Below are 15,760 nucleotides of genomic sequence, written 5' to 3'. Positions count from 1 at the left end.
GCAGTTAACGAATATAAAAAGAGCCACATCACCAACTAATTTTCCCCTCGACAAGAATTTTAAGCCTTTCACATCCAAGTTAGGCATCTTAGTTTCAACAAACTCTAACCAACCTAAGCCTAAGATGAATTCTGTTTCTGAATTTTTGTTTTACCCTTCCCCCAAGTGTCAATTGAATCCAGATGCCTAACATTTGCAATAAGCCATAAAGCCAGCACATAAGGGCTGCTTCAGGCCATACAGTAATTCTGGCAGGACATATTTTGGCAGGGCTTTTTGATGTTCTGACTTGGAAATTCTCACACACAATGCAGAGATCTCAAGTACAGAATTCAGATGCTGCCATGGATCTCAGCTCTAACTGTTTTAATGAGAGAGAACTATAATCTTCCAGATCCAAAGCTGCTTAGGGATGCAGGGGTGGAACTAACGCAATTACCTCCTTTTGGAAGCAAATTCCATCTGCATGTAGCAAGATAGCAGCCAAAACATCCCCAGTGAGCCAAATCAAGAGTGAGTTAATATAAATTGCCACGCCATATAGAGCAAACTACAGACAAGTTAAGATGAAGGTGAGAGTATAATTGAATGTGAAGACAAGCTGGGCAGGATTTTACTGTAACAGCTGCCTGAATGTTTGTAGTTACAGTTGTTTAATATAATATACAGTTGTTTAATACACCAGTGAGCAACCCGTATGTGACTGGGATTCCTGGGCATTACAGTATCACTAGTAGTAAAATAATTGCGGAAGTGGAGAAAATGCTGAAATAAACTCAGGTTGTACAACCCTCATAACTGACAGTGCTAACAGCCCTGACCATAGTGCTGTGTAGAACAGCCCTCTTGCAATGATAGGTACTTCTATTAACTGTTATAATTTTACTCACCTCTCCTTGGAAGACATTAGTAAATAATGCTGTCTTGTGTCTTGGATTCTGAAAGGCAACTGGCTGACAGGCTGGCAACGAAGTGGATGGTGCTGCAGGGATGCTCTCCACCAGAATGCATTCGAATTTATTTAACAGTGGCCCGGAAATGGCCTCTTTTTGGAACGAAAATATTTGCTGCTAAGGTAACTGGAGCACACTTTTTTCCTGTCCCTGAGAGTGAACTATCTGAGCTGACATGTACCTATGATATCTGGTAACACGGGTTGAAAATGCTTCTACTTCAGGAAGGGGAAAAACTGAACAATACCCTGTCCTGAACGAACAGCTCTGTTTGGTACCACATAGGTTTAGAAAGAAGGAAGCGAAACATGTTCTAAACACTAGGGGTTGCTAGCGTTCAGTAAATAAATACTGAAGGTTCCCTGGCTGCATCAGGTGATCGTAATACAGGGTACTAACTCTCCTTACAAACCTTGCCAAAGCTTTCTCAGGCAGGAATTTCCCTAGTCATCAGGGCTGCAATGATAGTTTAAAAAATACTATTTACATAGCACTGGGGGGGGTCGGAAGGGAAGAGTACCCCATAAATCACACCTGGCAGCTGATGCTAGCTAAAAGGAGAATGGGTATTTCAGTCCTGTTGTCTGCTTGACACAGAGCTGGCTGCTTTCCTTGCCACACAAGAGAAGCAAGCACTGCTAATGTCCTATTGCAGAAACAGAAAAATGAAAGCACATATTGGGTGAGCTGCCAGCCCAGAGGCATCAGCAGGAGACCGAAGAACAGCTGCAGGGAGTGCTTCTCCCAGTAGCTTTGTACCATCCCTCAGCCCATCCCAGGCTAGAGCTCTGTACCTGTTACCCATGTCTGAACTAATGTCTTAGCACATAGTGGCTGTCTGAGAAATCTTGTTTTGGCATTAACCATCTTCCCCAACCCAACAGAAACCTCCTCTACTGAAAGCTTGAGGTATGTAACTATGAACAAGACCTGTCTCTTGCTTTGAAGTCAAAGCTGCTGTAGTTACGGAATAAAGTCTAAGGATGAAAAGGACCTCTTGAGTAAATGTACAAGAAGTTTTCGAAAAGACAATTATTTCCACTGTCAGCAGTAAAAGGTTACTAGTATTTGAGGTTACTGAGGCTGAAGAATCAGAATACAGAATAGTTCCACCCAGAATCTAAATAATGTTGATATTTCCGATGATTAACATATTTTATAACTTTTGAAAAGTTAAACAGCAAAGCCAATGGCATCAGCCACGTAATAGCAGATTCTCAGGAAAGATTCATGTCATTAATCATAACAATACATAACTCATCTTTAACAGATAATTGATGCACATTTGTCAAAGTCTGTAAGAAAGAAAATTGCATTGATGTGATGGTACTGGGTGTACTGGTATTATAGAAACCAACAGGCTTCACGGCCTGACTGACTGATGGGAGTCATATAAGAACCAGAGAAGAGCAGAACTGCTGTTTTGTACACTAGCATTTCCTTCAGTTTTAACTACACTGATGGAATTTAACCTCAAAGCCTTCGTTATCATTGCATCTTTTGTGCCACTAGTCCCAAAATTCTATGTACATCTGAAAATGTTATTCCAGATTTTAAGAGAAGTACTCTTAAAAATCAAACCAGGTCAGATCAGTAAGCCTATAGGATTCTCTCTCATCTTCACCTTATCCTTAAAACCCAAGATGTATGTCAGAAATATCTTTGTGTGGTGGTCAAGAAATATGTAAATTAATGATTTTCTTTTTCTCTAGCCCATTTTGCCTTCCTCATTGCAAGACTGTCCAGTCTGGATAGCTGTGAATGAAGATGGTATCAGCATACTGGATTATAACACTATGGTATGGTGAGGAACACTGTTTAAGAAAAATAACTTACCTCCCACAGAAAGACATTCCTCTGAGTCCACTAAAAGTCACTAAAAGTTTGTCTTTAACTTCAAATGGATCCAGAAGTTAATTTGTAGAAGTCAGAGATGAGGGAAGTCAGTGCTATGTTTGAACACTACATAAACAAAGGAAAATTACAGCTACAGTGTAAGGTAAGGTTTCATGAAACAGCTAACTGCCTCTTTGACAGGCAGCAAACATGCTCATACATCTTGCAAAATCTCAGTGGTATGTGCTACCACCATCTGGGATATAACAAAGTTTGGACTATTGCTCTGAAGCAGAGAGGCATCGAGCAAGCTAGGAGAAAACTAGAAATGTGATTCTTGTTTGAGATTTCTCTGCCAGCTGTTATCTATAAAGCCAATTACCTATACTGCTTATTACTGCTGGAGATCTGGTGTTCTTGCAGTAAGTAGCAAACATACTCATTTAAGGTGGCTGTTTCTTTTACAGAACTATGACTCTTTCAAACTCTCTGTCTGCAGCATTTGAAGGTCTCTTACTCATACTCCTCTGTGCTGACCTTTGGAGGCTGTCGAGACGACTTCATGATTGTAGTCAGTCAAATGAAAGAAAGGAGTTCTGGAAAAAACAGCACTGAAAAACTCCTTTTCACAATGGCAATTCCAAAGGTAATTACAAAATGAACAGTGAGTTTCTTTCCAGTTGGCAGCATCACAGCTGGGCATTTTGTACAAGTCCTGGGGACTGGTACTTGTGGCTGCTGCACCAGCTATACACATTCAATAAATCCCTTGTAAGCCAGAACCTTTAATCAAGAGACTTATTCTGCCTAACTCTTAAAGACAGACCTTCATTTCAAACCTGAACAATTCCATGTGAGAAAGCCATTTGCAAAAGTTATGCAGTCAATAGGTTCTAAAAATCAAAGGGCGCTCTTACCTCTAATTGACTTACAGTTAATCATTATCTTTTTTCCCTAGATTGTTGAAGCAACACTTCTTATTGCCAGCTATATTAACTACCGTTCAACACCTTCACTCCTATCTTCTACACAGCCCTCCCGAAGCAGAACACCTGCTAACAAGCTCTGGGAGACTGAAAGTCGGTGCTTTTTTCCTTCAATGCCCCGAAGCACTAAGGGGCCCACCCTGCTCTGAGGGCTCATTCCAAATGACTTTGGGGATTTTGGTGTCTGCTTTTTTGTTCGGGGTTTGTTTGGGTTTTTGGTTTTGGGTTTTGTTTTTTTTTTTTTTTTTTTTTTTTTGCACTGTACTGAATTGCAGACAGCTATTTTTCTGGTTACTTTACCTTACTTTAATGCAGGCTCTGATTCTTTTTCCGTAATAACAGACAAAGTTCCTTAGTGTGGGTAGAGGCAGTGTTCTTTCTCTTAAAATGTTGATTTTGGGGACTGTGCAGGAGTTTCCTTTCCATGCCACAATCCATCCAAAATACCATGCCTCAGGTCATTTGCCTGCACAGTGCTTAAGTCACATTTCATCTGCTCTCTTCCCTTGCACCCATTCTTCTTCTGTCTCCTTGATCTTACTGCTTTGCTTACAAGCACATATGTTGTCTTGGATCCCTCCCATTTTCAGCTTTGCACCTGCCTTTAGCTCACTGCATACCCTGTATCTGGAATCTCAGTCCAGCTCTTAAAACTCCTAGTGACATCTTTTCCTCATTATAGCCCCTTTTAGTTATTATCATTATTTCCAATAATCTTACATTTGCGTCAATCCCTAACTTGCTCACTTTTTACCTGAATTAGACTGCAACCTCTGCAAGGCAGATTTGAGTGGTATATAGGCTTGAATCTGACTGCAGTGGGCTGAGCACACAGTCCTATTAAAAGTAAAAACAGGTGGTAATGGATACTGTGGCATGTGGCATGAAACCTGCACAAGGATGCATCCTGTTGAATACTGCCTGTATTAGGAGCTGCGTATCACTGCATCATAAGCTAGATACACACTGAAAAGGCTATTACCAGCGTGTAAAGATTAACATGACATAGTCTGATCAGGTAGTTTAGACATAACTTCATCTCTATGCTCTGGTTGTGAATAGCCATCACATTAAAGTTTTTAGCCATGTTTAAATTCAGTGTTGCCACTCCCAGAACAACTATTAAGATAGTCTTTTTGCAGAGACTATAATAGTTTTTATGCAACTGCTTAACACAACCAAGAGAACAATTTAATTTTCCCTAGAGCTATAACGACTCCTCCCTGAAACTGATGCTAAAATTGAAAGACAGGAACTTTCCAAGTCCTTGCTCCAGATGTGAAAGAAAGAAGACGCTGTTGAGAAGGAAGAGGAACTAAACTGACAAGAATAATTCCGATGCAAGCCAAGGGTAATTTCAGACCTGAAAGAGGGAGTATAGAATAAGAGTTCAGTGCTACTCAAGATTATTTTCAACTTTAAATAAAGGTGGAAACTTAATGTCTTTGTGTGTTGAGGGCTCAGAACGACTGGGACTGGAACAGTGTCAGATGATGCCCCAGCTCCTACAGGACTGATGCACGTCAGGAGTCGACACTATTCTACGCAACAGATGAACATTAGAACTCTGCTGCAGGGCTGAACATGTCACGTGCTCCACTGTCAGATAAGCACCTTCAAAGACTGTTTCTGTTAATCACTGTTGTAGATGTTCCGGGATGTGTTTGAAACTGCACGTAATCTCAGACAAAGGAAGACAAGACAAGGCAAGCAAATTTTGTACTTTTTTCCTGTCTTTCAGCAACTGGAACAGATCTTCCCAAACCTCCAAACCAGCTCTGCCATTCTGACTTGACAGAAGCTGCTCCTTTCAAACTCCTGCTTCCTTCATGCTACCCTGGCAAGGAGGAGGTAGTCAGCAAATGTGTACTCAAGTATTGTTCTTCTGACTTTCCTAAGGAATGGTTTTGGGGTTTTTTTTAAAGGGACTATGTTATGATTGAGAAGTTTAATGGATTTTAAACAAATAAAAAAATAGCAATTTTTCTTGAAAAATCTAAATCTACCTGGCTTGAGTTCACCTATTGTGATAAGCATTCTAAAAAAGCTAAGGAAGAATAACTGCACTTTCAAAAGTACCATGTGCAACTTCATAATAATTATGCATTCATGGGCAACTTTCCCAAATTAAAACAGTGTGAACCCAACCATTAGAAAGAATTCAGCAATAGCAAACCAAAGCTATTTGCAAATGAACAAACCAACCATACCAGTGCTTTTACTCCCTAGTACCTGCCACCAACCTTGAAATGTCCAACTAATGCACACAGTGGAGCTAATACTTCAAGAAGTTTTTGTTTCACACTTATGGTGGGTACAAAGCCACAAATTAAAAGAGAAGAGCCAAGGGACAGACAAAAATCAATCCCTTATCAGCATCTTTGTAACATGAAAAAAAAACCCAAACCACCACATGGTGGGTTGTGGAAACAATATAGCAGACGTAAGACAGGAAAAGATTGTATGAACAGAGATCTGATTTGCACATGCTGTTGTGTACCCACTTGTTATGAATTTAAGGACCATCCCTTGAAGTTACAGAAAAGGGTAGAAGCTTTCTGAGCCAAAAACAATTTTGAGAAGGTATTTAGTCTTTTTTTTTTTCTTTGATAGTTTTAAGTGACTATATATCCTGATAGTGGTCAGTAGTATGCACTTCCCCTCTCTCTCTCTCTCACACACGCAGTAATCTTGGTATAGCTACATCAATCTGAATAGAGAGAGCATTATTCCTCCTCGCTCAATCACCTTTGCCTAACAATTCCTCCTGTATCCGAAGGTCTGTTTGGCAGACTACTTCTCCTTGTATGCCACCAGTAACAAAGCTGCTTCAGAATAAGCTGAGCTGTCATCGGTGCTGCAGATGCTCAAGGCATAAACATCTCCAGCTCACAGTTCAGAGGCTGTACTTACTTTACAGTGCTAACGCTCATGTCCTTAGAGACCTGTACCAGGGCAAACAGGAAGCAGAGATGTTGAATAAGCAAGAGCTGTCCTGAAGCTCGTTATTTTCTGTCATAACTGCACTTTAAATTGAGAAGCATGACATATAGAACCTTTTTTTCTTATTTCTTAAAAAAAAATTCACTAATACTTGAGTATTTCGGGGACCACCCCGCTTTGATGGATGCACATATACCTCCTATTTATAGCTTACCTGACTTCAAACAAACAACCCTGTGTAGATATCTATTTTGTATGATTCTTTAGTAGAAAAACAATTTTTATCTTAACCAATGCTTTTGGCAATTACTATTGCTGCAGCACAGAATGAGATGACAAAAGACTTTGTTTTCCTAACTGCTGTGTGTATGTAAAAGGCTGTCTGGGAGATACTGTGAGATTTCTGTTTGTTCTTAATAAAAAGCAGTTATCATGAATTAAACTGTATTATTCTCAGAATGAAAGAAAATATTTTAAAAGCCAAAATAGTCTCAATGTAAACAAAAATGGACAAAGATTGTGTTTGGTATCCAGGCACATACCTGGTGCCAACCTGCCCTAGTCTGATTCCTTGTTTCTCTCTGTTGATCTTCTCTCAGCTTTAGTGGATGCCTAAAGTGCACTCCCATGGGCACAGGATGTTCACTCCTTCAAAAGCTGGCTAAAACAATCTTTCAGACTTCCTCCTGTGACACAGCTACTTGGTCATTTCTTCAGTGCACGTTCTCAGGAATTCATGGGATTTTTACAGCACAGTCAATGTTCCCAGCACACTCTTAAGCCCAAGACTTTGTCTACTCTGCTGAGGCATAATTTATTTTCTGACACGTTCTCCCCACGGCTCAGCAAATCTTCCTGCTGCTATAATGCTCCTCAATGGCCTTGACCATTTCTCCTCCCTGTGAAGAAACACAACCTGGCCAAACCATGCCCCGAGCCATATGCAACTCAACTATACCACATGGCTCTTAGTCAAAGGACCTCCGCTGTAGTCATTTACACAGTCACAGTCCCAGGGTCTGCCGCCATTGTTAATAGCCAATTTCTGCCCCTGCCCCAACACGCGCCCTTCCCAGTTCTGCCTGGACTTGCAACCAAACGCAGTTTGCATTAGGGTGCAGCTTCACTAACTTAAGAGAGACCTACCAACTTACATTAGGGCAGCAATGGAATTAAAAATCTGGCCAACCCCAACATTTGAACATATTTGAACATTTGAACATATGAGAAATAAAACCATAAAAAATGAAGTAACCTAGACAATGTTACCCCAAAGCCAGTGGCACATCCCCAAGCTGCTGCCTTTCACTTGGACAACGAGAATGCTGCCTGTGACATAAGCTAACCTGTCTCTTTCAAACTTCATGGCACCGTGGAAAAAAAAAAAAAATCACCTTCTCTCTACCATATCGCATGATGGTATGTTGCCCCATATTTTAATTACAGATTATGTAGACAAGCACAGTACAGCATTGTATGCAAATTAAGCATAATCCCTAGGCTCCTGCCAACTTGCTGTTTTAGCTCTTGTTTGGACATTTCGGTTGACTTGTCTCAGTTATATTTCTAAGGAGTCATGGAAAAAAAAGAGAGAAAAATACCAGGTAAAGGTTACAGTAACTTTTAGCTCATCAACAAGGAAGAATTCCCCAACCTTAAGTTATTCCCGAGAGCATAGATCAATAAAACTTTATTCACATAGTCATTATTATAATCATTTTCAACAACACATCTTCCTCATATTCTCAGAGCAATTGATGTGGCCCTTTTAATGCCACAGCTTTTCCATGTCCTGTGTCACCATGCCCCTGCCCATTCAACAATGGGTCCACATTTTCCATGGGTCCACATTTTCCCTGTCTTCCTTTTGCTACTTATATACTGACAGGAGCCCTTCTTGTTGCCTTTGACATCCTTCAACAGATTCAACTCCAGGTGGGCTTTGGCTTTCCTAACTGCATCTCGGACAGTGTTGCAGAGTTGCTGTATTCCTCACAGGTTACCTGTCCCTGTTTCCACCTTCTGTGTACTTCCTTTTTGTGTTCGAGTTTTGCCAGGAGCAAGTTGTTCATCCATGCAGGCTTCCTGGCATTTTTGCTTGACTTCCTCTCATTGGGATGGACTGTTCTTGAGCTTAGAGGAGGTGATCCTTGACTATCAATCAGCTTTCTTGGACTCCTCTTCCCTCTAAGGCCCCATCCCATGGGACTCTTTCTAGCAGATCCCTGAAGAGGTCAAAGTGTGCTCTCCTATGTTTATTTCATTAAACTTAATTGAATGCAACAGTATATTTTAATTTTCTGTTATTGTCTTTCTTAAATTCTCCTGTGGATCAAGAAGTTACCATCCCAGCCCACACATCAGCTTTGGTATTTAGAGTGGTATATGCTTTTTTCAAACAAAAGGTTAAATAGAAACAAAAAAAATGCGTATTTTTGGCAGTCCAGCCAAGGTTACCTTATGAGTTTATAGTAATTTTCAGATCCACAAAAGAGTAAACGTTTGATGCATGTTCTTGCCTCCCTTTGCCCTATTTCCCCATAATTCTTTTCTGGAGAGGCAATGAAAAACCTTTTCTGTCTGAGTCTAAAAAGTGCTGCTCACTTGCCTTCATAGCAGAGGATTTCAAGGCTTGTTTCTGTGCTTGAGCTGCCATTCTCTGTAACAACTCTGTGAGTCTGTGCGGGCCTATAGCCCTAACATCACTTTACTGTAAAAAAGCCATGGGGCAGTTTTACTTGCTTTTCCATGTGTCTCTGAGTCCTGCTGCAAGTTTGCTGCCTTAGGTTTTTTTTACTATTTTATTCCACTTGATTGGGGAGCTGTCTTCCTCTTCTCCAGAATTTCTTGACAACTTTTGTACACTTCTATCAAGCAGTCCAGACGTGGCTTGGAGCTCTAGAATTTAAGTCAAACAGCAGAGAATCAAGCTCTGAACTGGCTGCAAAAGAGCTGGAAAGCTTTAACTTCCCATTAGTGAGATTGTCAGGCAGAAAAAGGAATGTGGAGACAGCTGACACAAAGCTGACTATCAAAAGCATGCATGTATAAGGAATGCAACGGCAAGATGTCTGGAATTGATTAGCTTTCTCACATTAAGTCAATGGAGAATAGATTTCCCTTTTACATGTTTGTTGAGAAATAATCCATCAAACTCCAGGATGTCTTTGATGTAAGCTGGTGATACAGGACTGCAAAGCCATTCCATAAGCCATACTTGCTCTGTGATGAAAAATGCCAGCTTCTAAAGCTGTCAGGTCAAAACATGCAGCACTGTTCTGCAGTTAGCATGAATCTCTCACCAAATCAGAAATCCTCCCCTTTTTCAGCTCACAGTTGACAGTGGCAGCATGGAAGAACACCCACACCTCCCAACCCATTAACCTACCTATTAAGCCATACTCCCTCTAGAGACCTACTGAACAGCAGATTTCCATTCACTAATGCACCATCCTAGAAGACCTCCACCCTGAAAAATCTACCTTCAGGATACGGAATTTAGACACCTGGCCCTTGGCCTCTGCTAGTACTGTCAGCAAAAGGACAACGGAAGGTTAACTGAAAACATCAATTCATTTCACACAAACAGTGAATGGTGGTCAAAGTATAATGATTTTCCATCCCTTCTAACCTGGACCAGATTAAAACCAGCAAGGAGGTGAAAGTTTCCCAGTCCCACAGCCCCTACGGACTTTTGAGCTCCCAAAACAGCATTACTGTGTAAAGTCCATCAAACGCCTCTCCTTGCAAGTGTTGCTTAAGAGAACAATAGGTCAATTCAGCGCAGAACTGCTCCTGGGCTCAGTGACACGGTAAATTTTGGTTTTGAAGGCTGATATAACTTAGAGGAATCCAGTGAAGGAGACGCAATAAAGTTACTAATTACTGCGCCTTCAAAACTAAGTAACACACTAACTAGCACGTTGAAGTGAGAATTACTGACAGGTAATGAATTGTAGACTGACACAGCTCTTTCTGTACCTCCTTTGCTGGTGGAGTCAACTCTACCCAATACTAAGATATTTCCATGAAAATAAAACTGTTCAGAGTTGAGCTAGAAAAAAAAGAGAAACTACACAAATGCCAGGCAGCGTCTCTGAAGCTGGAAAGGAGCATGTATAACTAAAACCAGGTTCCAGATGGCAGCTCTCTGGAATTTATTAGTTGTTGGATTTCCAGCAAATCCATTTTTTTCCCTTGACTATGTGTGAAATACTTAATTTATATTATTGTTAGTAAACGTCTTTACAACTGTGGGACTGAATTAGCAGCAAGTATCAGTGGAGCAGTCTGTTTATACCTGTAAGTATTTAGCTGAAAACTAACTGTATCCAGTCATAAACTGTATGTGGACTACAAAATGATAGTCACCAGCAGCAGGTGAATTAAAAAGGACAGAGAGGGCTATAAACCTCATCAGTCTAAGATGTGAGGTACTTCAGTACTTCTTACCACCACTCAAGAATCAGGGCATTGTTGTATTAGGCATGTACATGCAGAGAGAAAATCCATCCCAAAAATGGGATTATGGACACTTAGAACAAGTTAGCAAGAGCAGAGAAAGGGGAGACAGGATAATGGTAAAGCAAACAAGTTATTATACATTAAGCAAATTGCTCATAGCTTGTACTGTGATCTTTGTCAACTGGTGAGACAGGGGAAGTCAATCTAATGCCAAGGAGGTTTTTATGAGCACTTTTGGCACACAGAGCTGAGAGAAAAATCAGCTGCAGCACAGTGCCATAGTTTTGATGGTAACACCGAGCATAAGACTACACAGAAAGCTGTACAAGTCCTCAGTACCCTACGTAAGCCAAAGACTTCTAGTTCGTGCAAACTCCTGGTTGGGTTCAGATTTACACAGCTCCCTGTTTTTTGATTGGCGGGCAAATGAAAAAACCCTCCCCGGTACATAGTTCTATGAGACTTCTAACACCTCCCATTCCACAACGCTGTAAGACCCACCCTGAAGGCCCAGTCAGGGAAAGGCAACTGTAATCAGCTACCTGTAGTAGAATAAAGATACGCTTAGACAACTGGCGCACACACACAGACTACAGATCTGGATTTCTCCACCATTCAGTCAAACTCACCTGAAAGAGTGGCACAACCTCAGATACTCCCTGAGGATCTCCAGGGTCCTGGAGGAGGATGCACAGGTAGTAGATAACTTTTTGCTATAAGACAAACAAACAGAATCATTGGAGTTTGAGAATGCTATCAAAGTGCCTGGAGTTATCACAGAAAGAGGATCTGTTTCAACTCATTGGGCTGAAGGCCAATCAGCTCAGGCCACAGTCAAGTTTACAAATTTCTATCTATAGCTTTCCTCCCTTCACACAATAAAGCCAGTAATTTTACCTGTGGTTTTTTCTATTAAATTTTTAACCTGAAAAGAACACACACAAGGTGGAAGGGTAAGGTCTGCTTTTCTACAGGAGCTTTGCGGAAAACCCCAGCAACAGGAAAAATCCTCTCTTGTGTTGTCCATCTTCTTATCTCCGTCTTGACTACTTACGGAGTTTGGCATCAGGATTTGTAAGAACAGTACAACACAAAGAACTAAAACCACTAGCTCAGTGTCAGTGGCATTATCTAAGGGATGGATTTGGCTTTTTGAGGTTATTTGTTTGGCTTGAGTTCTCCTTTAAAGGTGAGAGAACAGATAATTGAATAAAGAGAGAAATCTGAAACAAAGCTCCTGATGTCAGTAAAACTATGGAGGATGCTGTGTTTAATTGCTTTGGTAAATCACGCTCATGAAAATATACTGGATGTGAATGTACCCACAGATACATAAGAAGAAAGACTGTGTATGATTACCATATGGATGGCTTCATTGATAACCACATCCTTCACGCGACCCATCTCAATGAAGGTTGTGCTCTCTTTCCCTGAAGCATAGGATGAAGTCACCTGAATGCCGAGTGAGCCAATGACCAACAGGGATTCCTGGTCAATTTTCACAAAGTGCAGGTATATGATCAGGCCAATCAGCGTGATGAAGATAGCAGCAGAAAGCACCATACTATTCTGTAACACAAGCCAAGCAAAGACAGAGCTCTGGTCTTAAAATTAATTGAACACAGCTTTAGAGAAAGTAATACTGCACAGTAAATTATAATATTAAAGCTACAGTTACAAGGCAATTCTAGTCAGGTGGAGTCCTTTTATTCACCTGGCTGGCTGATATACGTGTAATGAGATTTAAATCAGTCTTCACAGTATGGTCTGAAAGAACTGGGAGCTGAAACTGAAAACTGCAAGAAAATTCTATTCCCTTGTAAATTTAGTGCAGAAATCTCAACCAAAACCAGCTAGTTTCATCAATGACAGGGTATTATACAAATGTCTATAGAGATGATGTCACTGACAGAGAAGTGTTGTGAAATGTTTACTAGCACTGAGGGTGGAGTCTCAGAGGGGAAGAAAACTCTTTTAGGAAAAACCACTGGCCTCGTGGTTTTCTTCTTATGAACTGCAAGTTTAAACTTGTTCAAACCTCGTCTCTCTTCCTGCCTTAAATACCAATCTAAAGAACATTTGCTTTCTCCTGTGCTTTGTCTGAGGACAAACCTCTTTTGCGTGCTGCAATCTTGGGATTGCCGTTACGTAAAATAATATATAACTCATGAAACTATAGTCAACAGTAAGTCATCTGAAGACCTGGTAATAAATCCTAAAGGTCCTACAACCTATTTCTGGGACATGTTTTGGAGAGCTCCTGGCTGCATACCCATGAATCAAAGTTATAACTGACACTTCCTAAAGGACTAGAACTGCATGGCCCTACCACTCAAGCTGGGCCTGTACCACCATGTGAGTTAAAGAACCCGTGGCCACATTCAAACAGAAAGGATGCAAGACTTCTCCAAAAGTTTGTCATCGTGGAAAAGAAACAGTCATGAATTACAGACACTGAAATCCACACAGAGAGAGACCTTCAGAGCTGGTGGCCTGGCAGAAAGGAAGGATTGCAGTCACCTGCGTACAAGCTGCGTGAGCATGTCTAAAACCAAGCAGGAGGACAGCGGGTGGTAACCACTGGCTGGGGTGTATGCTTTCGTAACAAATAAAACTCAAACGTGGCTTCCCTTCCAGCTAGAGGAACGTGAACCATCTTTTGGTATCAGAAACCTGCCAACTGACTCATGTCGCAATCTCCTGTCTTCATTCCTTGGGAAAGATTATTGAAAAAATTGAAGTGCACGATCTACCACTTCGGCGTTCCCAGAACATGCAGGAGGCCCAGGATACACAGAGACCGCCTTTCAACCAGCTCTGGCCACCTTCCTCGGCCAGCGTTGCCCATGTCCTAGAAGCAGCTCGGCAAAGGCTGCGTGGCTCCCTCCAGGCCGGCGGGCTGTGGGGACACCCACTGCCACCGAGCCCCTCAGATGCCAACCACGGCCCCTGATTACCCCCCGGTATTTCAGCGGGACACAGGCTCAGGGGCGCAGCCGCCTCGGGGCCGGGCCCCCGAGTCACCCCTCGGCGCCTGAGCCGCGGAGAGGTCTGAGGGGCGGCGGGAAGGGGCGAGGCCGGTGCGCCGCGGCCCGGGGGGTGGTCGGTACCTCGCTGAGCACGAAGAGCCCGTAGGCCGCCAGCCAGACGGCGGAGGTGACGGCGCTGAGCGAGCGGAGCTGCAGGCGGGGGCAGCGCACCGCCAGCTCCCGGCAGGAGGCGCTGTGCTGGCGGCGCCGCAGCGCGATGGGCGCCCCCGACGCCGAGCGGTACCGCCGCTCCTCCATGCCGCCCCAGCGGAACCACCGAAAGCAGCCTAGAGCGGCCCGCCCGGCTCGATGGTACGGCCCAACCACACACTTCCGGCGCCTCGCTCGCCGCGGGAAGGGGCGGGTGGTGCGGACCGGCGGGTGTCCCGCCTCTCCCCCGCGCGCTCGCGGGGCGCGTGGGCGCCTCGTGCGACTGGCGCGTGCGCGCGGGGCCGTGCGGGGCGCGAAGCCGTGGCCGCGGCTGCGGCCCAGGCCCCCGAGTGGCGGGCGGGGCCCCTTCTGCTGGGCCTCCCGCTCCCGCGCCGGGCCCGGCTCCGCGGCCGAGCGGGGGTCGCCAGTGCGGGCGTCGGCCCGGCCCGGCCCGGCCCGAGCGCGGAGCGGCGCCGCGGACAGTCAGAAAGGGGAAGCTCTTCAAGCCGGCTCTCCCCTGCCAAATGGCGTCTCCCCGGCAGCCGCCCGGTGCCAGCCCCGCCGCGCCCCGGCCCCCGCTCTGTCCCGAGGGTGGTGCCGCTGGGTTAAGCCTCGCCAGGCGTCTTCCCTTGATCCTGATCGACATCAGGAGATTCTGCGGTTTGCAAATGCTGGTAACTCACTGCTTGCTTCCTCTGTTTTTTTAGTAACAGTTTTAAACGACACAGGTTATGGTGGTGCTGTCAGTGGCTCTTGCCATGAGGAAGAGAGGCGGGGTTTTTTCCCCATTTGCCTTTACCAATTCTTACTACATAGATGTATCTTTTTGTCTGTACTGTCCTTTACTACAAGCTCTTTTGGATTTTTTCAGTATTTTTTTTCAAAGGTTAAAGCGTGTTTTCTGCTTCCTTGCCATCTAAGTACCTAATAAATTGGAGACTTGGCATTGTGTACAGAGACTTAATGAGTCTTTGTATCGTGTCCTCTAATACTTTTCGATTATTACTTCGTATGACTTGTCTGGCGGTGACATAAAGCTACAGCTCTGTAATTTCCAAACCGTTATCCGAACTCCTTTGTCTTTTTTATTTGTTCCCCCTCTCCCACAGTCCTGGAGTGTGTCTGCTAGCTTTAATTGCAGATGCCATCTTTCTGTGAGCAATTTCCTTCATTCATGGTATCTTCAGACCTCTTGGGTGGATACTATAGATATAAACCTGTTATTTTGTTCTTGTAAGGGTAGCAAAGGAGTCTTTAGCAGACGTGAGAAACGAAGAGGCGTTGAATCACTACCAAGATCTTTTCTCGGCCTAGAGGAGTCGGTGATGGTGGGCACTAGTGGAAGACGCGTTCAGTATGCCCAGAATCCCACTGTGACACAAGAGCCGAGGCGAGGGAT

General features: G+C 43.4%; 2 protein-coding genes across 2 annotated transcripts in view; one reads left to right on the top strand and one right to left on the bottom strand.

The window, feature by feature from the left end:
- Window positions 1–3,924, top strand: part of PLEKHH1 (pleckstrin homology, MyTH4 and FERM domain containing H1) — a 45,237-nt gene extending 41,313 nt beyond the window's left edge. The window contains exons 25-28 of the mRNA XM_009816130.2: window positions 946–1,075; window positions 2,666–2,752; window positions 3,289–3,435; window positions 3,748–3,924. Coding sequence (XP_009814432.2) covers window positions 946–1,075; window positions 2,666–2,752; window positions 3,289–3,435; window positions 3,748–3,924 — 541 coding nt within the window. The remainder of the gene's footprint in view (window positions 1–945; window positions 1,076–2,665; window positions 2,753–3,288; window positions 3,436–3,747) is intronic.
- A 5,391-nt stretch (window positions 3,925–9,315) lies between these two features.
- PIGH (phosphatidylinositol glycan anchor biosynthesis class H) lies at window positions 9,316–14,469 on the bottom strand. The gene is made up of 4 exons (XM_059819874.1): window positions 14,293–14,469; window positions 12,542–12,751; window positions 11,812–11,895; window positions 9,316–9,616 (listed from the first exon to the last, which is right to left on the bottom strand). Exons 1-4 carry the CDS (start codon window positions 14,467–14,469, stop codon window positions 9,515–9,517), a joined length of 573 nt encoding a protein of 190 aa, XP_059675857.1. The 3' UTR covers window positions 9,316–9,514.
- Between the last annotated feature and the right edge of the window lie 1,291 nt (window positions 14,470–15,760).

The sequence above is a fragment of the Gavia stellata genome, chromosome 7 (assembly GCF_030936135.1).
Source record: "Gavia stellata isolate bGavSte3 chromosome 7, bGavSte3.hap2, whole genome shotgun sequence".
NCBI classification, from domain to species: Eukaryota; Metazoa; Chordata; class Aves; order Gaviiformes; family Gaviidae; genus Gavia; species Gavia stellata.
This window is presented reverse-complemented; position numbering and strand designations above follow the sequence as displayed.

What these genes read in the sequence shown, in the direction of transcription:
- PIGH (XM_059819874.1), bottom strand. Translation starts at nt 14,469, where the DNA reads ATGGAGGAGCGGCGGTACCGCTCGGCGTCGGGGGCGCCCATCGCGCTG. An exon ending in TCAATGAAGCCATCCATATG is followed by an intron (nt 11,896 to 12,541) that starts GTAATCATACAC and finishes TTTGTCTTATAG; the next exon opens with CAAAAAGTTATCTACTACCT. An exon ending in AGGTTGTGCCACTCTTTCAG is followed by an intron (nt 9,617 to 11,811) that starts GTGAGTTTGACT and finishes CTTAAATTCTAG; the next exon opens with AGCTCCAAGCCACGTCTGGA.